The sequence below is a fragment of the Ochotona curzoniae genome, unplaced genomic scaffold (assembly GCF_017591425.1).
Source record: "Ochotona curzoniae isolate NIBS_2020 unplaced genomic scaffold, NIBS_Ocur_1.0 scaffold_3835, whole genome shotgun sequence".
Classification (NCBI taxonomy): domain Eukaryota; kingdom Metazoa; phylum Chordata; class Mammalia; order Lagomorpha; family Ochotonidae; genus Ochotona; species Ochotona curzoniae.
Genome location: NW_024467114.1, coordinates 1,404,607 through 1,430,831, shown reverse-complemented (window position 1 = coordinate 1,430,831; position 26,225 = coordinate 1,404,607). Strand labels below are relative to the sequence as shown.

The 26,225-nt window shown below is 59.8% G+C and overlaps 1 protein-coding gene across 1 annotated transcript; it reads right to left on the bottom strand.

Annotated features, from left to right (window-relative positions):
- On the bottom strand, positions 1-25,132 carry DDC (dopa decarboxylase). Its single transcript, XM_040964899.1, has 14 exons — positions 24,932-25,132; positions 23,968-24,081; positions 23,151-23,270; positions 19,763-19,897; positions 19,012-19,155; positions 17,428-17,494; positions 16,205-16,299; positions 13,644-13,711; positions 7,712-7,788; positions 6,623-6,642; positions 5,023-5,121; positions 2,423-2,524; positions 1,846-2,047; positions 1-299 (listed from the first exon to the last, which is right to left on the bottom strand). Exons 1-14 carry the CDS (start codon positions 25,130-25,132, stop codon positions 286-288), a joined length of 1,458 nt encoding a protein of 485 aa, XP_040820833.1. The 3' UTR covers positions 1-285.
- Between the last annotated feature and the right edge of the window lie 1,093 nt (positions 25,133-26,225).

Below are 26,225 nucleotides of genomic sequence, written 5' to 3'. Positions count from 1 at the left end.
CATTGTGCAGCACGCGTTTATCAAGCGTGTAATCGCAGGTCACATGAGCGTAGGCTGTTGTGGACATCACAGGCTGTCCTGCTGTCCACCCGCGGCAGCCTCAGAAACACCCGGACCACAGCAGGGAGTGAAAGCGGTAGCCACTAGGATTGCCTCTGCATGCAGCACATGTCTTCGCAGGCGGGCACAGAGCTCTGGGCATCGGGAAAGCCACGCGCCACACGGGGGCTGAGGCCATGCAACTGGGAGGACGTTTGCGTTCTTACTCTGGTTTTCAGACATTCTTCAGCTTTTGATCTCTGCAGGGTTAAAGAAAGAGCACAGACACACGGCTGTATTCAAAAGCTGAGAATTGTGTGTGCCCCCTCATTCCAGATAGAAAAGGGTAGGCCGCTTCTGCCTGTTAGGGAGGCGGCAGTGCGATGTAAAAACGTAAGCTAAAGGAACGTTGCTTGCCAGGCTGGTTTTTCCAAGAACACATTCGTGAGTGTCAGCTGGAATGTCTTTCTAGTTCTGTGAAGAGGGGCAGTGTGTTGTCCCTGGGACCTGTGTGTTCCTGTAAGGAAAGCTCCAGCTAAACCCAAGGAGAGCCGAGGGGCGGGCTGTCCGTCGTGCTGGCTCACCGGCACGAGGCTCCCACACAGCGACTGACTCTTGTGTCATGAGAATCAGAGTTTCACTCTACAGCAGGAAAGGAGCCTTGGTGTCTGGGCGTTCTTGGGCACCTGTGGGCTGCGGGAAGGGGGTCAGGAAGTAGCCCTTGATTGTTAAGCGTGCATAAGCATGGCTGCAGGCAGCCTGCCTGGCATTGTTCTCCTGGCGTGCCTGGTTCTCTGCCCAACGATGAGTTTTTAACTTAGAGTGACCGAGTAACTGTGAGCATGAGCCTCTCTCTCTCTCTCTCTCTCTCTCTCTCTCTCTCTCTCGGGAGGGGAGGCCCTGACTGGGGAGGACAACCCACTGTTGCGGCCTTATCTTGACCAGGAAGGCAGCTTTGGCCTCACAGTTCAGGAACCATGGAGAGCCTCTCAAGAGACAAGTGCATTTGTAAACTCCTGGTGGGTCATGCGATGCAGTCTTTGACATATTCATGGTGTGCAGTCAGTAACTCAAACTCCATGACGAGGCAGCGGGGAAAGGGAGAGGAGAAATGGAGAGACGCAGGAGTGGCGGTGGGTCCCTAGGCACAGCAGAAGTCCCTGCTGGCGCGCACACCCTCACGCTCCCCTCCTGAAGGTACCAGCAAACAGAGAGGCTTGTAATGATGGACAACTCTGAGGGAGGAAATGACAGACGGTGTCATGTAAGAAATGATAGGCGGATGAGGTCGTAAGGGAAGTGATGGTGTCATAGTGTCACGAGAAAAGATAGGGTTTGTCTAAGGAGAAATGCTAGATACCGGATGTCGGGTAGGAAGTGATGCTGTGATGGTGTCATCTGAGAAACGACAAGACCGGTGTGTCTTCTAGGAAATGATGGAGGCTGATGGTATCGATTAACGAAGGATAAGACTGGTGCTCAACTGAGAAACAAAGGAGCGATGGAGTCGAGTGGGAAGATAAGGAGCCTAGTGGGGCAGGCACTGGCCTAGGGGTTGGACAACAAGCTAAACACCCATATCTCTCGTCAGAGCCAGGGTCGACCCTGGCTCCAGCTGCTGACTCCGAGTGCTAACGCAGAGCCTGGGAAGCAGCCGTGTATGAGTGGCTCTCGTGGTTGGGTGCCTGCCATGCACATGGGAGACCTGCTCCGGGTCCCCAGATCCTAGCCCCCCTCTCCGGCTGCTGCAGTGCTGGGGACGGGATCAGGGAGTGGGTGGGAGCGCTCTCCTCTTCTGCCTCTTACCTGTAGCAGATCCTGCCCCCAGCACAGCGGCTGCCAGCTCCTGGATGTGTGCCCAGGCCAGTTGCACGTGTGTGGACTCCACAGTGCGTGAGCAAATGGCGAAACGCAGCACAAACTTGTCACGGAGGCGGCAGGGGACCAAGTGGATTTTTTTGGCATCATTTATCCTCTGCAGAAGAGCCTCGTTCACTTGGTTGGACCCCTGAGGGGTTGTGAGAGGGGAAGTGTTGTCAGTCAGACATCCCCATCCACAGGTGTGTGTAAGGGTCATGGTCAGGATGATGCAGCTGGCATGGTATTGTGGAGAGACAGACCACCCCCCCCCCAAGGACGATCTGCAGCAGGTGTGGGGGCAAAGCCTCCAGGGTGGGAACCTGGGGCAGATCTTAAGGACAAGGCAGCTGGCCCAACAGGAACTCTTGGGGGTACAAGGAGGAAATGGAGCAGTCCTGGCCCGCACAGAGCCTGCGGGGGCTCGGGGGCAGGTGGGGTCAGCATGGCAGGAACCTCAGGCCTTGTCCATCAGTTTCCAGGAAGATGGTGGATGAGGTGTCCCCCTGCCACGGGAGCAACATACCTTTAGCCGAAAGCAGACGAGCCCCAGGGTGACTTGGGCACAGATCTCAAAGCGGGGATCCTGACGCACCAGGAACTCAAACTCACGAGCCAGCTGCACATGCTTGGGGGAGAAAGAGGGGCTGCCCGCATGTTCCGGGCTCCCAGAGCAGAGGTCAGCCCTGCCTCTCCTCCCCGTGTGTGAGCCTCTCGCCCACCTGCTCCCCATGCCTCCCTCACCCCGAGAAAAGGGCTGCTGTCTTTGGGCGCCAGGCATCCTGCTTGCTGTGCAGGGCGCTGTTTTAACTCTGTTCAGGTAATTTCATGGGAATGTGGCACGAACATGTTGCAGAGGAATCTGAGCCATGCAAAGTGTGTCACACCCTGTCGTCCTGACGACAGTCACAGCAGAGGACACTGTGACTTGTACCCATTTTTCAGGGGTGGAAACTGAGGCTCCAAGAGGTGTACAGTGTGTGCAACCTGCCCTGGCAAGGTCCTGGTGGCGCTGTAACTCTAATGCAGCCAGGCCTCAGCCCTGTGTGCTCTGTGTTCTGTGGTGTGCACCTGCCAGAAGTGGGAACTAAGTCACTAAGCCCTGGAATCGGCCTGCGTCTCACTGAATGAGAGCATGCAGGCTGTCCTCGGTGGGGCGTGGGGCACCGCTCACTCTGTACTGGCCTCGCGCCCCAGGCCTCAACCAGCAGTGCACCTGAGGCTGTGAGCCCAAACCCTGGACCAAGCTGGTAAAATGCATTCTGTCATCGGGCCACCAGAGGGCACCAAGGACTTGGCCCTCTGAGCACTGGAGCTCCTGGGCAGCGCGGGGCCTGTCGGGAGACAGCACCGTGGCCACCTGTGGTCAGGCAGGTAGCTGGAGAAGTTCGCCTTTCCCCAGGAACTGAATTCCCCACCTGACAAGGGCGCCCCTGGCCAACCTTGCTTGGCACCCCATCCTCCTTACACTGGTGTCTGTGGCTGTCCCACTCACAACTCTGAGTGTCCCCGCCTCAGAGGAGGCCTCTGCCTCTGGCTTTGCTGCTGCTTAGCAGCGTCCTGACCACGGGGTAGGAGGCTCCGGTGGGCTCTGGGGCCTCTGCCCATCCTCTAATCCCAGCAGCCAGAGGACAGGGAAAGACAGGCAGCTCTCCACAAAGGGTGGTCCAGCCAGGCCTTGATTTCCCCAGTTGCTGAACACAAAGCGTGTGGGGGTGGCTCTCAGACCCCAGGCCTCTCTGCGGTTACCTGCACCGCGTTGCTGGGAGCCACTCTGAGCCTATGGGCAGCATTGAGGGTACACCCTGTGACAGATCCATCATCCTCCCCAGCCTGGGGAGGACACCGTGAGGGAGGGAGGGAGGGCAGCGTGAGGGAGGGAGGGAGGGCAGCGTGAGGGAGGGAGGGCGGGCACCGTGAGGGAGGGAGGGAGGGCACCGTGAGGGAGGGCGGGCACCGTGAGGGAGGGAGGGCGGGCAGCGGGAGGGAGGGAGGGCGGGCAGCGTGAGGGAGGGCGGGCACCGTGAGGGAGGGAGGGCACCGTGAGGGAGGGCAGGGGGAGGGAGGGAGGGAGGGAGGGCAGCGTGAGGGAGGGAGGGAGGGCGGGCACCGTGAGGGAGGGAGGGAGGGCACCGTGAGGGAGGGCGGGCACCGTGAGGGAGGGAGGGCGGGCAGCGTGAGGGAGGGAGGGCGGGCAGCGTGAGGGAGGGCGGGCACCGTGAGGGAGGGAGGGCACCGTGAGGGAGGGCAGTGTGAGGGAGGGAGGGCACCGTGAGGGAGGGCGGGCACCGTGAGGGAGGGCGGGCACCGTGAGGGAGGGCGGGCACCGTGAGGGAGGGAGGGCGGGCACCGTGAGGGAGGGAGGGCGGGCACCGTGAGGGAGGGAGGGCACCGTGAGGGAGGGCAGTGTGAGGGAGGGAGGGCACCGTGAGGGAGGGCGGGCACCGTGAGGGAGGGCGGGCACCGAGAGGGAGGGAGGGCGGGCACCGTGAGGGAGGGAGGGCGGGCACCGTGAGGGAGGGCGGGCACCGTGAGGGAGGGAGGGCACCGTGAGGGAGGGCGGGCACCGTGAGGGAGGGAGGGCACCGTGAGGGAGGGCGGGCACCGTGAGGGAGGGCGGGCACCGTGAGGGAGGGAGGGCACCGTGAGGGAGGGCGGGCACCGTGAGGGAGGGCGGGCACCGTGAGGGAGGGAGGGCGGGCACCGTGAGGGAGGGCGGGCACCGTGAGGGAGGGAGGGCACCGTGAGGGAGGGAGGGCGGGCACCGTGAGGGAGGGCGGGCACCGTGAGGGAGGGCACCGTGAGGGAGGGATGGCACCGTGAGGGAGGGAGGGCACCGTGAGGGAGGGAGGGCGGGCACCGTGAGGGAGGGAGGGCGGGCACCGTGAGGGAGGGCACCGTGAGGGAGGGCGGGCACCGTGAGGGAGGGAGGGCGGGCACCGTGAGGGAGGGCGGGCACCGTGAGGGAGGGAGGGCACCGTGAGGGAGGGAGGGCACCGTGAGGGAGGGCGGGCACCGTGAGGGAGGGAGGGCGGGCACCGTGAGGGCGGGCACCGTGAGGGAGGGCGGGCACCGTGAGGGCGGGCACCGTGAGGGAGGGCGGGCACCGTGAGGAGGACATGTCACCTTGCGGATGTACGCCTGCAGCCCCTTGACCCCATACAATCGGAACACAAACCACATCTTCAGGGAGCGGAACCTGCGGCCCAGTGGGATCTGCCAGTGCTGCAAGGAGACCACGGTGTCAGCTCAGAGCCCTCCCTTCTCCACTCCTTGGTCCACCTGCTTCCTGGGAGATGGCCAAGTGCCCGAGCCACGCCCCTCCAGTGACCTCACCCCCTCCCACTGCGGGGTGCATGGGCCCCCACACAAGATGTCTCTGCAAAGAATGTCCCATGACAGGGACAGTGGATGGAGGCCTGGGTCCCTCAGCCTCACTCCACGTGCCCTGGGGTCAGACCTGTGCCAGCTCAGCCACAGCGGGAAGCCCGCAGCGCTCCAAGAGACTCAGCTTCTGCTCAGGGCGGGACAAACCCCAAGCCGGAGACAGCCCCTCTGTGGGTGGGGGCCAGAGGGCAGCGGGGGAGGCCTGAGCTCAGGCCCCAGGCCCACGTGGGGAGGACACATTCTGGCTCATATGTGGTCACGCTGGGCTTGTTGGAAGGATATGGCAGGTTGGTTCAAGGGGCTGGGGTCCTGGGGGGTATGCTGGTCCCCATGAAGTTTCCAGCAGAGCCTGGGCCCCTCTCTGCCATGGACAGAGCAATGTGCATACTCTAAAAATCTCAGACATCAGGGAGGGAGCCTGAAGAGCATACGAGGCAAACAGCCTTGCCCTGGGGCCCGGGTGCCCCATTTGTGGTCTTGTCCACTCACACTTGGGAGGTGTCCACGTGTGGTCATTCGTGGAAGCGAGGTGCTGCCCCGGGCTCTCTGTCTGCCTGGCCTTCCTGCCTGGGCGAGGGCCGAGCTGTATGGCTGGCATTAGACCAGCAGCAGCCAGCTGCATGGCAGTCAGCCAGCCTGGGGCCCCAGGGAGAGGCCTGGGCATCTGCAGAGCCCCTGGCTGGGGAGTGGGGAGATGCCAGGGGCTCCTGCTCGCACACCAGGTTTGGAATTCTTGCGGTGTTTTCCCTTCAGCAATGATGTCACAAGAGGGAACATGGGTCTGCGAGCGTCAAGTGTCGTCACTAACTCCTTCCCCCCTGGTCCTGGGGTGCACACCCTGGCCGTGCTCCGCGGCATGGAGCTACTGGATCCAGACACTGTCTCCACAACTCTGCACTCTAGAGGGACTCCGCAGGGGAGGCTTGGCCATGCTGGCTGCTCTGAAGTGCTGGGTGCTTGCCCCTGTAGCTCGGACACCTGCAGCAGCAAGCAGCACCCCTGCTGGAGTGACTGGAGGACAGCAGGCAGGCAGCCAAGCCTAGGCCCTGGGGCGTCCCTTGGAGTGTGGCCTTCCGGGTTCTGTCTAGAGGGTCCTGCCAACACAACCTTGAGTTCAACATTTCCTTCCTGAGGGAAGTCTGGACAGCTGCCCACGGCTGAGCCCTGTCACAGCGGTGTGCACCCGGGGCACGGTGCGGCCAGGAGTCCTCCTTCCACCCCCTACCTCCTCGGGGCTCAGCAGGCTGGCTGAGCCCACCGCAAGGGTCTGTTAGGGCTCAGCAAGCAGGCGTCTGCGCCCATTCACACTTTGGGCTTAACCCCGTAGTCGCCCACTCACCCTGTAGTCCGTGATGAGCCCTGGAGAGAAGGCAAAAGGGGAGGTGTGAGTCCCCGAGCCCACGCCCATGCTGCCCACTCCCTCCGCGCTTCCTGTAGCCGCAGGGACGCCCGCCCCCACACACTCGTCCCACTGGAGTTCTGAGCAAAGGCAAGGCCAGGCAGGTTCTTCGTGACACTTGCCAAAATGGCAGATAGCAGAGCAGCCCTGGGAGGGACAGGGACCTGGCTCGTGCCCCAGAGGTGCTGCGGGTATGGGAGCTGAGCTCCCACCGTGTGCCCAGGTCACTGCACCCCAGGGCCCGTGAGGGGGAGGGCCAAAGCAGCTGGCGTGAGGACAGGAAGGGACAGAGCCTGCTGGGGTTTCCATCTCCACAGGGGGCTCAGAGTGGGACCATGGCCATTCTCCAGCAGGGCACCCCATGGGCCATGGCAGGGGCCTCTGAGCGTGCCGGTGTCCCTGCTGCCTTGAAGCCCAGGGCTCCATGAGGCCCAGCTGACTGGGTGCCCCAGTGCCCTCAGACGGGGGAGCAGTGAGTGCCAAGACAGGCTGCAGTGACTGGCTGGGGAGCATGTCAGAGCACGGGCTGGACACTTGAGGGGCTCCTAAGTGCCCCACAGCTAGGAAGTAGTGGCCACAACATGGCCACCATGCAGGAAGGATGGGGTGGTGGCATCACCCTCTGACTGCCACCTACCAGGCCTTGCCCAGCTGGGACACAACAGGCAGTGCTGTGTGGGCCTGAGGAGGAGGCCAGGCCCCAGCCAAGCCCAGGTCCAGGCGTGCTCTGTCCCACCACAGCCTCTTGCTGGCCGCTCAGCTGCTTGGGGCAGCAGAGGAAGCGCCAGCTTCAGGGGGTGGGGCTGGTGTGACACCACGAGGAAGCGGGAGAGCGCATGGACAGACCGAGGTCCCACATTTGTGTCTACTGTTCTGATGCCCTCCCTGGTTCCTGCCCTGAGTGGCCAAGGTTCAAGACACCCACAGGCGGAGTCTCCCCTGGGGAGCCAAGGGCCCTGCCCCGTCCACAGCACAGGGGAGGAACTCCGGCAGGGAGGCCCTGACCCCTTGTGGGGTGCACCCGCTCACCTGAGTCCTGGTGGCTGTGCTTCAGGTAAACAGGATCCAGCTTAAAGGCGCATGTTAAGTCTGTTCTCTTCTTCACCCTGGGTTGAGAGCACAGACAATGGGCTGCAAATGGATCAGGCCGCATTTCCTGCTCTCCCTGGCTCAGGCTCCTGCTTCGAGGGCCAGGCTCCAGTACAGCGTGCCTTCTTAACTCCATGCCTGTCCCTGGCAGAGTACAAGAGCTCTTGACGGGGATGGCCAATAGGGCCTAACAGCGCTGGACCTGTCCCTGCCCCACAGCGCACTGCCTCTCTGCAGCCCCTCCCGGCTGGCCCCAACAACCCTGCAGATGTGTGGAGCACATCTGGGTTCTGTGAGGTCAGCCAAGGTTGGCTCTGAGTGAGCATTCATGGTGGCCCAGCCAGGAGCCACCCACAGAAACGCAGGACGCGTAGGAGCCTGCCACTGGGGGTCAGTGTCATGGGGTAGCCAGCAGGATGGATGTCAGGAGGGAAAGCTGTTCCAGGCTACAAGCTCCTCTCCAGGCCTGGGACCCGGAAGGTGCATGAGGTGGAGGAGGGGTACAGAGGGGCCTCAAGGGCTGCCCAGGTGTCCCCGGTGCCTGGGTTGAACTCTGGCTGACCCCACTCTGGGTGGCTGTCTACACCTGTGGGGCCCATGCCAAGTGACAATCGCCTGTCCCCGCTGACTCTAAACATTGCATCAACTGAGAGGCTCCTCTCTGTGCTCTCTGGCATGGCTGTGTCTCTATGTCTGTTTCTGTGGGGTCGCTTGGCTGGTCTTCATTGAAGGCGAAGATCTGAGGCGCTGGGCTATTCCTGTTCTGGTACCTACTTGCTGGCCACTGGGATATACCCATTGGCTGGGTACTGGGCTATGTCCACTCTTCTGCCCAGTGATTGGGTACTCAACCATGCCTGCTGTGATGGCCACTAGGCTGTGTCCACCCTGGTGCCTGCAGGCTGGATGCTGGGCTTTGTCCACCCTGGTGCCTGAAGGCTGGATGCTGGGCTTTGTCCACTTGGGTGCCTGCAGGCTGGATGCTAGGCTAGGCCCACCCTGGTGCCTGCAGGCTGGATGCTGGGCTAGGCCCACCCTGGTGCCTGCAGGCTGGAGGCTGGGCTAGGTCCACCCTGGTGCCTGCAGGCTGGATGCTGGGCTAGGTCCACCCTGGTGCCTGCAGGCTGGATGCTGGGCTGTGTCCACTTGGGTGCCTGCAGGCTGGATGCTGGGCTAGGCCCACCCTGGTGCCTGCAGGCTGGATGCTGGGCTGTGTCCACTTGGGTGCCTGCAGGCTAGATGCTGGGCTAGGCCCACCCTGGTGCCTGCAGGCTGGATACTCGGCTGTGCCTGCTGTGCACTTGTGGGCTGGTTCATCACGTGGGTTCGATGGGGCACACTCCTCGCCATGGTTGTCTGCCCAGTCCTCTCAGCTCTTCTTGGTGCCACAGTGTCGGTCAGAGTGGCACAAGGGCTGCACAGAATCATCAAGCACATGATTCCAAGCACACAACCAGGTCTCCTTACACAACTCCCAGAACTTCCTAAAACATTTTGCACGGGGAGCCAAACAGGCCCCAGCACACTCACTCAGGGCACTCTGGGCTCTTACAGAGCAGGTCTCTTCTGAAAGCACACATGCCCTTCCCTGGCTGCATTAAAGATGCTCTCTCAGGAACATGCCCGCGTGAGGGTGCCCGTGCTGCCTCGCCAAGACACCACGTCACCCGGGAGTGAGTCCTCGCCCGTCTCATCCCGACCCTGCTGCTGCCTCAGCTGAGGAGAGTGACAGTGGAACAGGAGCTGTGTGGGAGTCCTTTGCTTTTAAGGGCAGTGCTTGTCTCGGCCAGTCAGGAAGAGGCCCCAGCACCCAGCCCCTTTGTCAGCACCGATGGGGCTTGAGTTTTCTTCAGTGCTGCTTCTGCACCAAGTGTGCAGTGTGGTGATAACTGCCTCATCTTGTCTGAACACGCAGTCGCCCTGCCTCATCTGGAGCTTGCTCGTGGTGGGCTGTTTGCTCTTGTCTGATTCTGAGTGTGGAGGCTGTCCCCCGCCTCTGCCTGGCTTTGCAGCTCCATGCCATTTGTCTTGTGATGTGAGGGGCGGAGTGCCTTGGGAATTGCACCCGTGCTGGTAACATACTGGCTGCTGGAAGGAAGTTTGGACATTGGCATGTAGTGTTTGTGATTTTTTTACAGATTTTCCGTGTGTTCTTGAGGTGGCACGCATGGCACTGCAGTAGCTGTCTTCTGAGAGTGTTTTTTCTCTCTGCTAATCAGGGTAACCTACGCCCTCCCCTCCTCGTCCCGGGCCATGGCCTCACAGGTGCCTCTTGGTGAGCAGCTGAGCTGGACCGGCTCGGTGCATCCCCTGGGGCTTTGCTCTTCTTCGCTGCCTTCCTCCTGTGGGTGGGAATCTCTCTGTCACTGTCTTGGGCTGCGGCATCGAGGTGTGGTCTGTGACTTCTGAGTCCTCTCGGCGCCGTCTGCCCTCTGCTCCGAGTGTCACACGGGCTGCTCACGATGGCGTCTTCAGCCGCCGCCCACAGCTCTTCATGGGCCGTATTTCTGTAAGTCTGGGCTGCTCTCCTCTGCAGTGCGTAGGTTCCAGCTTTGCATTTTCTCGTACCATTTTCAGGGTATTAGAAAGTGGAAGAACTGCGCTTCAACGGCTACATAGGTGAACTCACACATGTACCCACGGATGGACCTGTGTGCACACACACACCTGCACACATGCACTCATACTTCCACTATGCATTCACAGTTATACACGCTGCACACAGGTAAACAGAGACACACAGGGCACCACTGCCTGTAGTTCTGACATATTCTAGTCAGTCCCACCTTCACTACAACAATAAACTCTTCCAAAGAAACCGAACGTTCAAACTTACAACAAAAGTGCACACATGGTCTGACAGTGTGGCAGTTTGGCTTCCAGTGGAGGTGAGTGCAGCCTCTCCTGATATGTTTGCTGTAGGCTCAGCCACTAGGACCCGCTCGGCCCTGGGGGGCAGGCTCGGCACTGGGGGGCAGGCTCGGCCCTGGGGGGCAGGCTCGGCTCGGGGCAGCCTCAGCTGTGGGGGCAGGCTCGGCCATAGGGACACGCTCAGCCTCAGCTGTGGGGGCAGGCTCGGCCATAGGGACACGCTCAGCCTCGGGGGGCAGGCTCGGCCACAGGGGCCCAAGACCAAGCTGCAGGCTGTCATGGGGATAAGACCTTGCACCGTGAGTACAGTGGTCAGCATTGACATGGAAGGATCTAGAGCCCTAGAGAACAGTGCAAAGCTTGTGAACGGACTGATGAGTTCACCAGAGCGTACCAGCGGCGCTTGTAAGGACGGCCGACTTACAGACTTCAATTACCTTGTCCGTTGCAATATTTAAGGAACAGAACCAAAACGATTCTGATAAATCAGGGGCTAACCGCTGGTGAGATTTCATGAAATGAAGAGATGGTTCTCTTTTCAAGGAACACAAAGAAGGCAGTGGGAGTCACAAAAATCCATTTCTATCACGCTTTGGCCATTGGGGCAGGGAGATGGTAAAACTCCAGCTGTTGCTTTCTTTGAACACCTGGAACTGTCGGGGCCTCCAGAACATTCCAGAATCAGGCCCGCATGCCCATCCTTACCTCTGGTCCCCTAAGTACTGAACTCATGACCCCCTCCCTGCTCCTACACCTGGAGAACCGGCTACCCCAAGCCATGGACCCCTGCCACCCTGGAGAGAGGCCTGGCTCAGCCCTGGCATTCATGGTGATTGAGGGCTGATTTAGCAGATGGAGGATCCCTGTGTGTGTGGTCTGTGAGTGTGTGTGTGATCTGTGAGTGTGTGATCTGTGAGTGTGTGTGTATCCGTGTGTCATCTGTGAGTGTGTGATAGCTGTGAGTGTGTGATCTGTGTGTGTGTATCCACATGTGATCAGTGTGTGATCTGTGAGTGTGTGTGTATCCGTGTGTGATCTGTGAGTGTGATGTGTGTGTGGGGGGGTGTGTATCTGTGACTGTAAATCTGGGAAGGAAGAGGAGAGGGAGGAAGGGAGGGAAAGAAAGCAAGTGTTTTCAAGGCTCTTATGGAAAGGGAAGTTAAGAAGCTGCACAGTTGGGGCAGGCTCACTTCCCAGCAGGGAGTGGCTGTTTCAAGTCCTGGCTCCTCCCCTTCCCTGCAAGTCTGCTGGTGCTCCTGGGAAGGGGTAGGGGGAGGCAGTGCCAGCTTGGAGTTGGTGCTCCCTCTGACCCGGCTGGCGTTCCCACTCCTGACGTTGGGAGCACCTGGGCTGGCAGATGGAGCATCTGCCTGTCACTCTGCCATTCCAACAGAGACTGTTTTTAAGAGCTGCCTGTTCCTGCAGCAGCTTATGTAGACCACATTTATACCCACAAGGACCACGGCACTGGCTTTGCTCCTCTGCCACGGTGCCCTTGGCTCCAAGTCACTGAAGAGACCACCCGTACCCACCTCCCATCAGCCACAAGGGAAGGGCAGCTGCTGGCCTCACCAGGAGCTCCTGGGCCTTCCCAGGTGTCCCCTTGTATCTCTGTCCCTCACCCCACACCTTATCACAGGCACCGCTGTTTCTGGGCCACCTATGCATGGCACCCTCAACCTCAGCCACAGTGAGTCCCTGGGAAGGCCCAGCCACACACCGGACCCACGGAGCAGTGCAGGGACCAGGCCCAAGGAAATGACCCTGGGTGGCACATGGACCTGAGGGAGTTGGAAGGGGAGTGCGTGCACAGCACACCCTCTGTCACCTCACTGTGTCACAGCACGCGGCCTTGGGTACCAGGAGACCTGGCACCTGTACTACGGCATGAGATGCAACCTCTCCTGTGTGCTCCATGGTGGTCTGCAAGACAACTAGGCTGGGAGCGAGGGGTGTGCGCTGTTACACCACACACACGTCCTGGGGAGGAGGACTCACCTGCTTGCTCTCTACGTCCCTCCTCTTCGTTTCCTGATGGACAGAGTCACAGGCACACCACACGCTCATGGAACCCTTCCATGCTCAACTTTGAGTCATGGTGGGAGGCCTCAAGTAGCCCCTCAAGTGGCCTTAGCGTGTTACCTCTCAGAGAGCACAGCTGTCAGAACACAGCAGAATACCCACTTCACAAAAGCCGTGGCTCTCCTCCATCCGGAGCAGCAGACCACATGCAGTCTGAGCTGCCCACCGCCTGCCAGCTTTCACACTGGCATTTCAGAAGCTGAGGGTAGCCCCTGAGAGGATGGCTAGGCCAGAGTGGCCAAGCAGGGGCCAGCTGTAACTGCCCCGCACAAGCTCGGCCTGCTTCTGCTGTCTGGAAAGCCCTCATCCAACCAGGTGACAAGCTCAGCAGCAGCATTCATGGAATGTCTGTGTCTTGGCAGTTTGCACGTGCAGTGTGACACTCTTGCAAGCCTCAGGCCATGTGTCTGCTGGACTGATACCTGCCTCCAGGGCATGACGCAGCCTGGCCTCCAGGGCATGACGCAGGCTGGCCTCCAGGGTCGTCACCTCATCCCTGTGATGCAGGGCCACCATCTACACCTGGGGACCATCTCCTTATTCCACATGCACCCAAAGTGGAGAGGGACATCACCAAGGGCTTCCAGGAAGATTCCTCAGGGGCACGCCCACTTCACACACACACACACACACACACACACACACACACACACACACACACACACACGCTGAACTTTCCCTTACCAAATGCTTTAAGGCCGACACGATTTGAACTCAGCATTCAACTACAATGGATTACATATCCAAAACCGCTTCCCCAAGCAGCTGAGCCCCATGTCTGAGTTGCCGTGTCCTTGCACTTGTCACTGCACACTCACCCACAGATGCCTACGCGTCACAACCATAGGAGGCAGACCAAAGCTGGCCACAGGGCAGGACAGGAGAAGTCAGACAGCACTGAAGGCCCGCTCGGACTCACCACATGGCGGAGCAGTCGAAATTCACCAGCAGCCACTTGTGCGGGTTGAAGTTAAAGGAGTCTGCGAACTGCAGAGGAACAAGAGCAAGGCAGAGGGAACATCTTAGTTACAGGCCCTCAGTCCAGGGAAGAACCCACAGCCACTCCCACCCCAGCCACGTCCCCCACCCATGCACCAGGACTGCAGTGTTCGGGATGCCCAGTGCTGCTTGCAGAAATGGGGCTTCTTGGACAAGCAGACACCTCCTCTCTGTGGCTCCTTCAACTGCAGGAGCTGGTCAAGTTCTTGGAGTTCACATTACACAGCAGCATAAGCAACAAGCAAGGGACACCCTCGTAGCCAGCAGGCAGTAGAGATGAACTCCCCTTTTCACTTAACTGCTTAGTTCTGCTAAAATTGCTGTGCTTTCTCCCTGATCCCTCCCACTGGGCTGTGTGCTCTGTGGTTTGAAGGACGACCGGGACACACAGCATTATGGCAGCTCCCTGACTGCACAGTGTCGACAGGTGACCATGGCCTCTGGTGCGGCCTGGTTTTCCAGCAGGACCATGGGAGCGCCCATGCAAGGAGGGGCTGAGGAGTTGGTCCTGCACCCGGCCCTGGCTCGCCAGCATCTGTCAGTGTGCGTCCCGGCTCCTCACCACCTGTGGGGCTGGGACTCTGGTCCCTGACCGAAGGGACTCGCAGAGGCAAGCTCAGCCCCCTGCAGGCTCTTTCCCACTGGGTCTGTGGCTGAGTGCAGGGCCAGGCGGGCGCCAGCCAGTGACAGCCACCTTCCAGCCAGCCCCTCTGGAGCGGCAGCCTCATTTCCTTTCCCACATCCATAAATGAAATTTTGAGGAGACAGGATATTACAGTGAGGTTCATTTGTTGATAGAAGGAAACAAAAGGTTAAAGGGAAGCTTTGTTTGCCGGGCATTTTATTAGCTCACTCCTCTGGGGCTGATCTGTTTAAACTGCTTTCATTACCCAACAGCGTGGCTGACAAGGGCACTCGCTCTTATCTCCCCCAACCGGGGCCCAGGCAGGATATTACAGCGCTTATCCGACCCAGTATCCGAGGAGAGCAGGGATGCATCCTTGTTGGCCATGAGACTTGTGTCTGCCACCGAGGGGCACAGCAGGTTGGTCAGCAGATAAAAGTCCATGGCAGGTGGTGGGCAGAGGGCATGCCTGTCCCTAGCCCAGGCTTGCGTCATGAGTGTCTGCGGACTGAGGTCTCCGTGGTACTAGGGAAACTGCAATATGACACACCAGGGGGCAAGGACTCAAGTCTAAACACGGCATTCACTCAGGATTAAGGCCTGCCTGCACGCACAGCCTGCGGCAATGGTGGAGCCTGTACAGTGCGGGAAGCACAGGTGCAGGGTGGATTTCCCACTGGTGATGCTCAGAGAGCCTGCACATGGAGCGTTTCGAGTCTCTGTTTGCAGATTATGGCTCCTGTGCTGTGGCTGGCACTGTGGTGAAGCTCGTGCAGCCACGGCTTACAGGTCCAGCATCCCGCATGGGCAGTGTGCTCCGGTCCAGGGGGCTTCGGTCCGGCCCAGCCCCAGCCACTGCAGATACCTGGGGAGTGAGGCTGGCGTGTGCAGTACTGACTACCAGCTGTGGCTACTTCCTGTTAACCAGCCCCAACCCCCTCTGTAAGCCTTTGGGTGGGTTTTATTCCCAATATTCTTTTTCCAACCTTTAAAAGGAAGTAGCCTATTCAGTATGGTTCACAGAGGAGGCAGTGATGGTGCACAGGCGTTTGGAAGGAAGCAGCTCCCAACTCCAGAGGAGCCCTGACTCAGGGTGGGGACAGAGCCAGGATTGCCCTAGGTGCACGGCCAGAAAGGGCCTGGCCGCTCTTCCCAGAGCCACCACTTGGATTCTGCACCTGACGCTCACCTCTTGGGCATCTTAGGGGAAGAGCCAGGCAGAGGAGGCCTCAGGGAAGGTTCCCCAAGCAACAGCAAGTCAGAAGGCATTGGCATGCAGAAGCAACTTCTGAGCCCTCAGCGGGATGCTCTCTGCAACCAACCATGGAGGATCCTGTGCTGCAGCCCCCAGGATGAGGCTGGGCTCAGCCCCAGGGTACCCACGCCTGCAATCTGCAGGCCAGTCCACATGAGTCCCTGCTTCAGGATCTCCTTCCTGTGCAGTCCTCCACCTCTGGCCCCTTCACTGCTCTCACCGTTGAGCTCCCGGGGATGGGGACCAATGTCCCAGGCACTGATCAGCAACCCTGAAATGCTGCTAGAGTCAGAACCCCCTCTGGGCCCACACATGGAGCGGTGGCCCTGGGTCACGTCATGGGTCTCGAGACGCAGTGCGGGCACAGTACTGGACTGAGAATTTGATTGTTTCTCAGAAAGAAATGGGGTGAGCACCAAGTCGGGGTTGCTTTCCCAGGTCTGCAGGAAGATAGGCTGTAGACAGGAAGCCTCAGCCATAACCCAGGGGCCATTCCCGTGAACTCCTGCACTGACTGGCCAACACAGACCGCAGTGGGGTGAGCTCAAGGAGGGTGAGACACTGGTGCCAGAAGCAGACCCGGCCAAAGGGAAGTGCCTACCTCCACACCGTTCAGGAGGGGCCGGAACTCGGGGCAGATGAAGGCGCTGCCGGCGTAGGCAGCATCGATGTGCAGCCACAGGTCCTCCCGGTTGCCTGCAGCCAGGAGCAGCAAGTGAGTCTCCTCGCCCAACCTCATCACCACCCTGCAGGCTCGGGTCATCTGGGCTCATGTGGCACCTGTGGACCTGCTAACTCCTCCCCTCCTCCCCAGCTGCCTCACCCTGTGCCACCCACCCTCCTTTCTCGTCACTGACTGTCCACACACATCTCTTGAGGAGGATTCTGGTGTCACTCCTGCACCCTCTCCACTCACTGCCCCACCCCCATAGAGTGAGGGTGTCTGTTTTCCAACATGCCAGGCTAGCTCCGGGGGCAGGGTCCCTGCCTCATCTGGGGAGGGTTGAGGCTGGGTGAGCAGCACGCATTTCTAGCACGTACAAGGTCAGCGTCCCCTCCCCTGCACCCAGCTTGCCCCCAGGACACCTGCATGTTCCTGTCTCTCCTGGGGGATCCAGGGTGCTCCCAGCCAGCCAGCCTGTCCCAGCCAGCCTGTACCTGCCCTGCTGGGACACAGGCTACTGCGTCCTGCTCAGGCGAGGGCCAGCGCTGGCTCCCAGATGAGTCACCATGCCCTGTGCACCTGTAGACTGTAGCCCTTGAAGCTGGAGCCCTGGGGGGGGAGGGTCTGGTAGCCATTGGCAGGACACTGAGTTCTGAGGCCTCAGGAGACCCAGGGGATGGCACCAGCCAGCAGGGCAGCCACAATTCTATGAGGGCTGGTTCTGTCTCCCAGCCTCCTGCATGTCAGCACGGTCATGGAAAGGGAATGGGCACCCTACCCCACCCAATGTGTGAAGCCCCAGGGTACGAGAAGCAGGGTGTGCCCTCTGAGTCTGGCCACGGGCAGATCCAGGTTATGTATGGGGCACACAATTGCGACTTTCAGACAGTTCAAAGTCACACGGGTAGTTCTCGCGTTGTGCACCGGGCTCAGGCTTGAGGGACTCTCACCAGGGCGCAGCACCCAGGGGCTGATGTCTGCTCTGCAGCAGGGGTGACGTGGCCCCCTTTAGACCTCTGCTGCGGACCAACGGTGTGTCGGTCTAGCTACGCACGACCCTGGTTCAGTGAGCCAGGATTCTAAGTGTGTATAAGCACAAGCTAATGAGATCTGTGTGACAAAGACAGTCAAGGCAGAGGCTCGGGGACACCAGCACTCACAGACAGGGCCCACTTCAAGGAGGTTGTCGAAGGAACAGCAGGAGGTGGTCCCCAGCGTAGTCACCACCTGGAGAGCAAAGACGCATCTTTACCCCAGGAGCCACGGCTGCAGCCGCCCCCAGCCCCAGCTCGTGCTGCCAGCCCACGGGCCTGGGTGGAAGCCAGTGAGGTGGACACGGGGGCTCCCACAAGCACCCAAGCGCACCAATACAATCCTGCATTTTGCTTTACGGGACACAAGACAAGTTGCCAAGAATAAGACAGACCTTGCCATGTAGACCTGGTCTGTGCCTGTGTGCGTGTGAAGGGGCAGGGTAAGGACACAGACGTGAAGCCACGCCCTTTGGTACAAGGAGCTGAGCTGAAGGCGCAGCCGTGTGGCCAGTGTCTCCTGCTGGACTTCAGCCCTTTGCTGGACGTGCCCACCTGACAGGTGCAGAGGGCTTGGCTATCCCAAGCTGCCGTGTTCTCTGGTTGCCCAGTCCCTCCTGGCCTTCCTGCGCCTGTCCTGCCTGGACCAGCCATCAGGCCTTCTCCACGCGTGCTGATTTTCTCTTCACAGATCTTGCAAAAGTTGTTCTAGTTTCATTGTGGTTTTTTTTCCTCTGGTATTTACCATTTATCCTGATGTAACAGATCCTAAAATGCTTTCTGGAAAGCACCTACTTAGTCATGAACCATTTCAAATATGTTTTCTATGTAGGTAAATGAGTAGTCAAAATACACAGCTAAGAACCAGCACCACACACGCACGCAGGTTTGAGTCCAGGCTGCTCCATTTCCAAACGAGCTCCTTACTAACGAACTAACAGCAGAGGCTGTCCCCAGTACGCCCACATGGGGCCAGAGGGGCTCCTGCTCCTGGCTCTGACCACGCCACTGTGGCCCCTTGGGGGCTGGGCCAACAGGCGCAAGATTCAAACGGAAAAAGGAAGAAGCCAGGCCAGGCCCTGTATCCCAGGTGAGGTCCCAACTGCTACAGACATTTGTCCCTTGTCAGGAGCATCTCAGCACGACTTAGTGTAAAATCTAAAATGACTCAGTGTAGCTAGGAGTAACACTCGTCTCAGAAGTGAAAACAGATGCCCACCGAACACCTGGCCCCTCACATTCACAGCCAAAAAGTGCAAACAACCGCCCACCAGTCATCAAGTGGGCACCCCCACTTTGGCTCAGGTCCTGGGGCACCATGTCTCCACACACAGACCAAAGCTGTGGGTTCTGACACACAACAGCTTGGGGGTCTCCAGGCAGAGGGAGTCCACTGCTCTCAAAGCATTGCATGTCTGAGGTCCTCCCAAGGGGAGGGCTGTGGCCACTCTCATCCCAGGAGCTGGGAGGGCTCAGGGATGAGAGTGGCCACAGCAGGAGGCAGATCTGGGTGTCACCATGGGTGACTGTACCGTGAGTCGCGGCGTCAGGGGGAGTCAACAACGGCGAAAGGCTCTCCATGTAATTTTTAGTGGAATGTTTCAACGTTTGATATTAAGAACCCAAGTTCACTTATCAGCAAGTTCACACCCAGAGAGAACTCAGAGCATGTACACACACACACACTCACTCACTGCACACGCAGGCACTTACGAAGAAGGGGATCAGGCCAGCCTCCCTGTCTCTGTCCAGGGCCTCCTGCAGGGCGGACGCCCGCATGGCGAAGCTGCCGTCGGAAGGGATCGCCTTCAGCTTCACTCCACCAATCAAGCTGGCTCTTTCCACGGACGAGTGTGCCTGCAGAGATGATGGGCACCGAGTCGCGAGGGTGCAGCTGAGCCCACAGCCTCAGGCCTGGGCTCTGTGGAACGCCTGAGCCTGCTCCTGTCACTGCAGACCAGGGCAGACCTCCCGGAGGCACTCATGCCCCAGCTTGGGTGGAATTACAAGGAATCTCACTTCCAGGTTTAGTGAGGCAGGCCTCACTGGGTTGGGGGCCGGGCTGGCACTGGGGAGGAGGTGCGCCTTTTTGGTGGGATTCAGGAACACGTGGAGATGGAGTCTGGGCTCTCATGCTGTGGGTGGAGTGAGGGGGTCGGCAAAGCCTGGGCATCACAGCTCTCTGATCTGCAGCCATTGCCCCGTGAGCAGGTTTAGCTGCGTGGCATGGGGTCCCAGGTCTTCAAGCAGCAGAGCTGGTGTCTGAGGCCAGGCCCATGTCCTGGTGGCCACAGTGGCAAGCGCTCAGCGTGGTGCTGCGCAGCCCGGCTACCCTCCTCCCTGTGGCAGGGAGAGCACACAGACCCTGGTACTGCGTGGCTTGTGCATCTGACTTCCACCAAGATATTCAGATCTTGGGAGGTTTAGGGCTTCCCCCACCCAGGCCCACACACACAACACTCACTTGATCAGAAGCGTAGGCCACCAGCTTGTCCATGATGGTGGCCGGCGTCAGCTCAGGGGACGCCGCCTGCAGCCGCTGGATCACCTTGGTGCGAGCAGCCAGCAGGGCCACCAGCGTGGCCTCACTGGCACTGCCCTAAACCCAAGAGAAAAGCCCATGTGAGCCTGAGACCAGCCCAGAGCCTCGGCTGCACAGTGGGTCATGTGTCACCGCGCATGACCAGTGAGCAATGCTCCGTGGGCCCGGCTGCTGCTTCCAGGGCTACCACGCAATTGTCCATCCAAGGGGGCTGGCCCAGCATGCTCCAGCCATGTTTACAGAGCCAGGGCATGGCTTCTCACCCCCAGAGTGTACCGCAGATTTCTTTTTATCTCTAACACTGTGGGCTAAATTCTCTCCCCAACAGCATTAATGTACAGGCCCTAAACCCCCATGGCTCTGAAATCAATGAATTGGAGACTGCTGAAACAGGGTCCTTAGGCCGGCTCTCCTGGCATCCAACTATGTCTGATGCGAACAGGCTACCGAGGGCCAGCCACCAGAGGGCTGTGGTGCTGACACCAGCCCGGGGGGCTCCTTTCCGCCTCGGTCCACTTCTCAGGAGGAGTTTGTTCTGTGGTCAGCAACAAGTGTTTTCCCAAAGCTTGAGGATGTAAAGTGTTGGGAGCACCAGGACAGCAGGAGCCCCAGCGAGCCAGCGGGCCGGAAGCCTGCAGCGTGACCTCGGCCGGGCTCTGCTGCAGGCGCTCGGCAGGAGGTTGCCATGGAGAGCCGGCTGGCAGAGGCACAGATAGGAGACCTACGCTGTGGGCCCCCCGCCCTGTGGCCGCCTCTTCATTTCCTGCTGGAGAAATCGGCTTTTCTTCCACAAGAGCTTTCTAACCCAATTAAGGGAGCATTTCACAGCCACGTGTGCCTGGCTTCCCAGGGACTTTGCCGTCTCAGACGCCTGCCCCGTGCCGGCGGTTGCAGCTCTGCGGGGATCAATAACGTAGGCTGGCAGCCTCACCACCCAGGAAGAGATTACTGCCCATGGCTGGCTGCACCGGGTGCCTGCTGCCCCCAGTGAAACCCAGTGCTTGCCCTTCTTAGGCCTGGCTCGGGGGCTCAGCTGAGATGCATGGGCGACTCCTGGTGCTGGAAAACAGGCTGGTCCTCCATGGGGAAAGGATACCAGTCCACTGGGCACCAACACAGTGACCAGAGGCCGGTGAGCCTGGTGCCACTCTCACCACGGCCACTACCTCATGCCAGCCTTCACTAGTCCAAGAAGCAGAGCCATGTGAAACCCCAGCCATGTGGAAAACATAATGACCTATAGGACACCAAGACTTCTGTCAGTCAGAGAGCAGATGAGGATGGAAGAGGAAGACTGACAGAGAGACGCTGGAAAACATCCCGCGGAGCACAAGCTCTCCCAGAAGAGGGGCGGGGCCGGGAGGCAGTGCACCCGCCCCCAGGCCTGCGATTGGTCCTCAAGCTCTCCCAGAAGAGGGGCGGGGCCGGGAGGCAGTGCACCCGCCCCCAGGCCTGCGATTGGTCCTCAAGCTCTCCCAGAAGAGGGGCGGGGCCGGGAGGCAGTGCACCCGCCCCCAGGCCTGCGATTGGTCCTCAAGCTCTCCCAGAAGAGGGGCGGGGCCGGGAGGCAGTGCACCCGCCCCCAGGCCTGCGATTGGTCCTCAAGCTCTCCCAGAAGAGGGGCGGGGCCGGGAGGCAGTGCACCCGCCCCCAGGCCTGCGATTGGTCCTCAAGCTCTCCCAGAAGAGGGGCGGGGCCGGGAGGCAGTGCACCCGCCCCCAGGCCTGCGATTGGCCCGCAAGCTCTCAGATGAATGGGTAGATGGGAAGATAGTGGACCTAGAGGGAAGAGGGGTCTGCCTCCAATGGAAAGCTGAGGTGGCAGGGGGTCTGAGCCTGGCCACTTGCCTACTGGCCAGAGAGGTGGCAGCTGGCCATCAGGGCTTCCAGGTCGGCTCACTGGCAGTCGCTGCAGGGAGTAAAGCAAGGCCCAGGCCTGTGGGACTGGCAGCTCTAGGGGTGCAGTGTGCAGTTGGCAGAATGACACACTCCGCCCACACCATTCTAGGTCTCATGCCCAGGACATTGCCTCCCCTTTTGTAGAGGGACTTTGCTGCTGGGTAGAGTGCATTTCGACCTGGGGAGATGATCTTGGCTTAGTTGGGGAAACCCATTCAATCACACACATCCCAGGGGCAGGGTCCCCCTTTTGACCTGTGACCAGCAAGAAGACCAAAGAGGAGGATTCGCTGGACCTGGTGGACAGAGGGGACATGGGGACAGCACAAGCCTCTGAAGGCAGAGAGGTGAGGGCCAACTTCCCTAGGGGCCTTGGAGCTGGTTGCGTGGGCACAGTTGCAGGCAAGCCTCTGCCCAGAGAGCCAAGCAACAATAAGTAGACTCCCTGCTTCCTCCAGCCCAGAGCTGGGTCCATGGGTTCAAGACCCAGACCTGGTGTGTTAATGCTGAGAGCTGAACCTGTGCCTCACCGTCCCCTCTAGTTTAAGGAGTGGAGCAGTCACGGCCTTAGCTGGTTCCAGAGCCTCGGAGAGGTCAGCCCATCGAGGCCATATGTGCTTTCCCACTGTCCACTCACACACCCAGCACAGCGGCACCACCTTCACCAGGGAACTGGGAAAGTCCACCGAGTCCTATGCGACAGTCCCCAGGGACCTGCTCCCCCACCAGGACTGTCCCAGCGTGAGCCTAGCTACCCTGAACCCACCAGGACTGTCCCAGCGTGAGCCTAGCTGCCCCTGAGCCCACCAGGACTGTCCCAGTGTGAGCCTAGCTGCCCTGAGCCCACCAGGACTGTCCCAGTGTGAGCCTAGCTGCCCCTGAGCCCACCAGGACTGTCCCAGTGTGAGCCTAGCTGCCCCTGAGCACACCAGGGCTGTCCCAGTGTGAGCCTAGCCGCCCTAAACCCAGGACAGGCAGCTGCAGCTGCGGGGAGGTAGGGAGTACGGTCTGTTCTGCACAGTACATTGCCCCTGCTGGGAGCCAGTGTAAGTTCTTCAAAGTTGTGCTTCTCTTTCCCACAACACAAGGTCATCAAACCAGCCACAGAGTCACAGTAATAGCATGAGAATTGTGGCACCAATGCTCAGCCAGTTCCCTGAAAACATTAGCCATTGTTCTATCCTAGGCACCTGTTGCGGGAGCTGTTGTTCTACCCACCATGGCCAGCCAGGGTCCAGGAAAGGCTGTGGCACCAGACCAAACCAAAATCTTGTCCCTGCAGTAGCAGGCTGACACCCCTACAGTACTAGGCTAATGCCCCTGTAGTACCAGGCTGATGCCCCTGCAGTACCAGGATAGCCATGCTACCAGGGTGAGGCCCTGCTGCCGGGACTGGTGGAAGCCTCCCTCACCTGGATCACACCTCCCCCTTCTCCAGCACTCCCCGCCAAGAACGCCTCCGGCAGCTGCAGCATCTTGCCAAGCCAGTCCATCATGGCCGTCTCCAGCTCTGTGCAGGCCGGACTTGCAGCCTGGGGAGGGGACAAGGAGATGGTTAGTCAGGGGCCACTGCCCCTGTTCCCCAGCAGCCAGGGACCAAAGCTGAGGCAAGGGGGCAACGGTGTTACTCCTGTCCCTTCTGCTGTGTCAGCTTATTGGAAAGATTTTAACCTTGGAAAAGATCCAGTCTAGGTAGGAATGACCAACAACTATTGTGGTTCGAATGAATCTCCCCAAGTTTCTGTTCTGAAAATCCGGGCCTTGACATGACCGTGTTAAGAGGAGCCCTGGGAGCAAGGAAGCTTTGGGGACAAAGCCAACCTGGATGGTCATGCCTTCACGGGGGGCGGGGACTGGTGACCAAGCAGGAAGTTGAGCCAGGCACAAGTGGCTCCTTGGGCTTGGGACTCCAGGCCATGGGCAGCTCTAGCCAACACGCTGGGTCTACGCCGCCCAGAGCCGAAGGGTGAGCCACAGCAGCTCCTCTGGAGCTGGAGCACCCCACTCTGCGTGCTGCTGTCCCAGAGCAGAGAAGGCCTCGGGGCCCGTGACTCTGATGGACACCGAGGGCTATGACAGCAGTGTGTGCACCAAGAGAGCCATCCAGAAAACTGCAGCCTCCTCCCCGGCCACTCCCCCTGCAGGTGGCCTCCCCGTCCCTGCCTCAACATGTGGGGGGCAGGACCCCGACAGGACCACTCTCCGCCACACACACACACACACACTCACCCAGGAGAAGCCGATGCAGCCGATGGCCCCACACAGCATGTCAGCCAGCATGGCGGGGTAGGAGCTGGCTGTGGGGAAGTAGGCGAAGAAGAAGGGGCTATGCCAGTGAGTGACCTGCAGGAAGAGGGCACCCTTGGAGTGAGGAAGGGCCGGGGCCCTGCGTCACAACTCCAGCTTGCAGGGAGGAACATCTGCCATGCCTGGATGACTTTAGGTGATGCCCAGGGTCCTGTGTTTCTCTCTGAGCCCAGACTCCAGGGACAAGGCCTGGAGGAAATGATGAGAGCGACAGGGAGAACTGACCCCTGACCCCTTGGTCCTGTCAGAGAACCAATAAGCGGGAGCGGGGAGACCTCAGTGGGCCGCAATCCCTTCCTCTCTGAGCATCAGGGCCTGTGTCTTGAAGAAGGGGCCAACTCTGCCACCAGGGGGGCACTTTGCCCTCATGGCAGGCCAGGTCAGCCCCTGTCTCCTTGCTGTAGCACCTGCTCCAGAAACTGCAGCACTGGGAGCCATGCAAAGAAGTCATAAAGCAGGCTCCCAGGAAGGAAGTCCTATTGCGGAAGCACAGAGCGGGAAAGAGACTCGCTCTGGGGGTGTGCTCCCTGCTGCCCACTCAGAGGACAGTGGCCCCGGCTGCCTCTATTTGGCTCCTCTTCAGCAACCTGGCCAGCAGGGGCTGTGAGCCTCTGAGGAGGAGCTGGCCAGACGGCCCACAAAACTCCTCTCCACTTCTGCCTCTGATCCTGCATGAGGCCCACAGGACCTGTTCCTCCCGCATGCGCATGAGGTCAGGCTCCGGGTGGGGGACTGTGGGCAGAGACTAGCCCCCAGGGACCTCGGGGGAGGGGGTCCTCGCTGTGTTGGGACCTGTGTGACCTGAGCCCTCTGGGCCTCTGCACTAGACACAACAGGAGCGTGTCCGGCTTCAGCAGGAATGCCCGTGCCCAGGCAGGGCTCTTACCCCTGGCATGATGACCCTCTCCACATCCCTGATGATGTCCTCATAGGGGTCTGGCTCCTGGGGGGCAGCAGAGGGGATCAGCGACCGCAGGTAGCCAGGTTCCACATCGGGGTAGACCTGACGCCCCTCAATGCCTTCCAAGTAGTCAGCCACGTAATCCACCATCTCCTTCCCTCTCCTCCGGAACTCGCTGGCGTTCATGGCGACTGGGCTGCGTCAGGGCCACAAGCTGCGTGGAGAGAGAACAGAGGGTGTCACAGACTTGGGACTGCGGGAGGGAGCCTGAGGTGCCCAGACAGTGCCATGCAGGCTCGGGGCCATCCTAGAAGAGGTGGCTGCTCCTCCCCACGAGACAACACCCAGCCTGCTGATGCAAAGAGGACCAGCTCCAGTGACAAAGCTGAGTTTGAGCCCTGCTCCAGCTCCAGTTTGAGCCCTGTTACTTAGAGAGGCACCTCTTTAGGTTGCTGGTAGCTTGAGCAGCAAGAGGAACGAGGTTGAGCACCCCAAATCCCAGCGGGGACGGGGCTGGAGGCTCTTAACGGCCTGGGACTGTGTGTCTGTCTTCACTCTGCACTCCAGGACCCAACACAGCTCCCTACAGTCTGCTTTTCCAACATAACGTCCCTTCCTCGTCTAGGGAATGGGGGGGGGGTTGCAAACCCCCACACCTCATCCCTGACTTGGTGGACTCCGAGGTGCCTGTCATTCTGCCAATGAGCACATCCCCTTTGGGATGCCTGCTGCTGCGCGTCGACTCACAGCACCCATCCTGTGGTCAGCAGAGCCACCACTCACTCCGGAAGGATGCGTGTGTCATCATACACGTGTTTCTCCCAAGGCACGGCGCAGGTTCTTGACCACGGGAACCCTAGCCAGCATCACGGGGCGGGGCATGCAACAGTCACAGCCTGGGACCAGTGCTGATTGGGGAGCCCACTGTGGGAGACAGGTGGCACTCTGCAGCCTCTGCCCGAACATGCATCTTGGGGCTCAGGATGCACACGTGTCGGTGATCACCGCACACCCTGAGTCCGATTTGGAATTAGAAGGCCAATTTAAGTGTGACATCTAAGAAAACAGAAAATGACAGCAATAAGGCTAGGTGCTCTGAAGCATTTCTGGGACTTGTCCATAACCTGACCTTTGCTTGGGCTCTTGGAAAGTTCAGAAAGGGGAGTGAGAGAGAGTGTATTTGCTTCCAAGATAAGATCTTACTTTTTCTTTTACAGCTCAGGCAGCAAGCTGATTGCCCCTAATTGGTTTCTGGAGGCAGAATTGCAAGGACCTGTTT

What these genes read in the sequence shown, in the direction of transcription:
- DDC (XM_040964899.1), bottom strand. Translation starts at nt 25,132, where the DNA reads ATGAACGCCAGCGAGTTCCGGAGGAGAGGGAAGGAGATGGTGGATTAC. An exon ending in CCCTCCTGAACGGTGTGGAG is followed by an intron (nt 13,712 to 16,204) that starts GTAGGCACTTCC and finishes GTTCCTCTGCAG; the next exon opens with TTCGCAGACTCCTTTAACTT. An exon ending in GCACAGCCACCAGGACTCAG is followed by an intron (nt 6,643 to 7,711) that starts GTGAGCGGGTGC and finishes CCTTCTCTCCAG; the next exon opens with GGCTCATCACGGACTACAGG.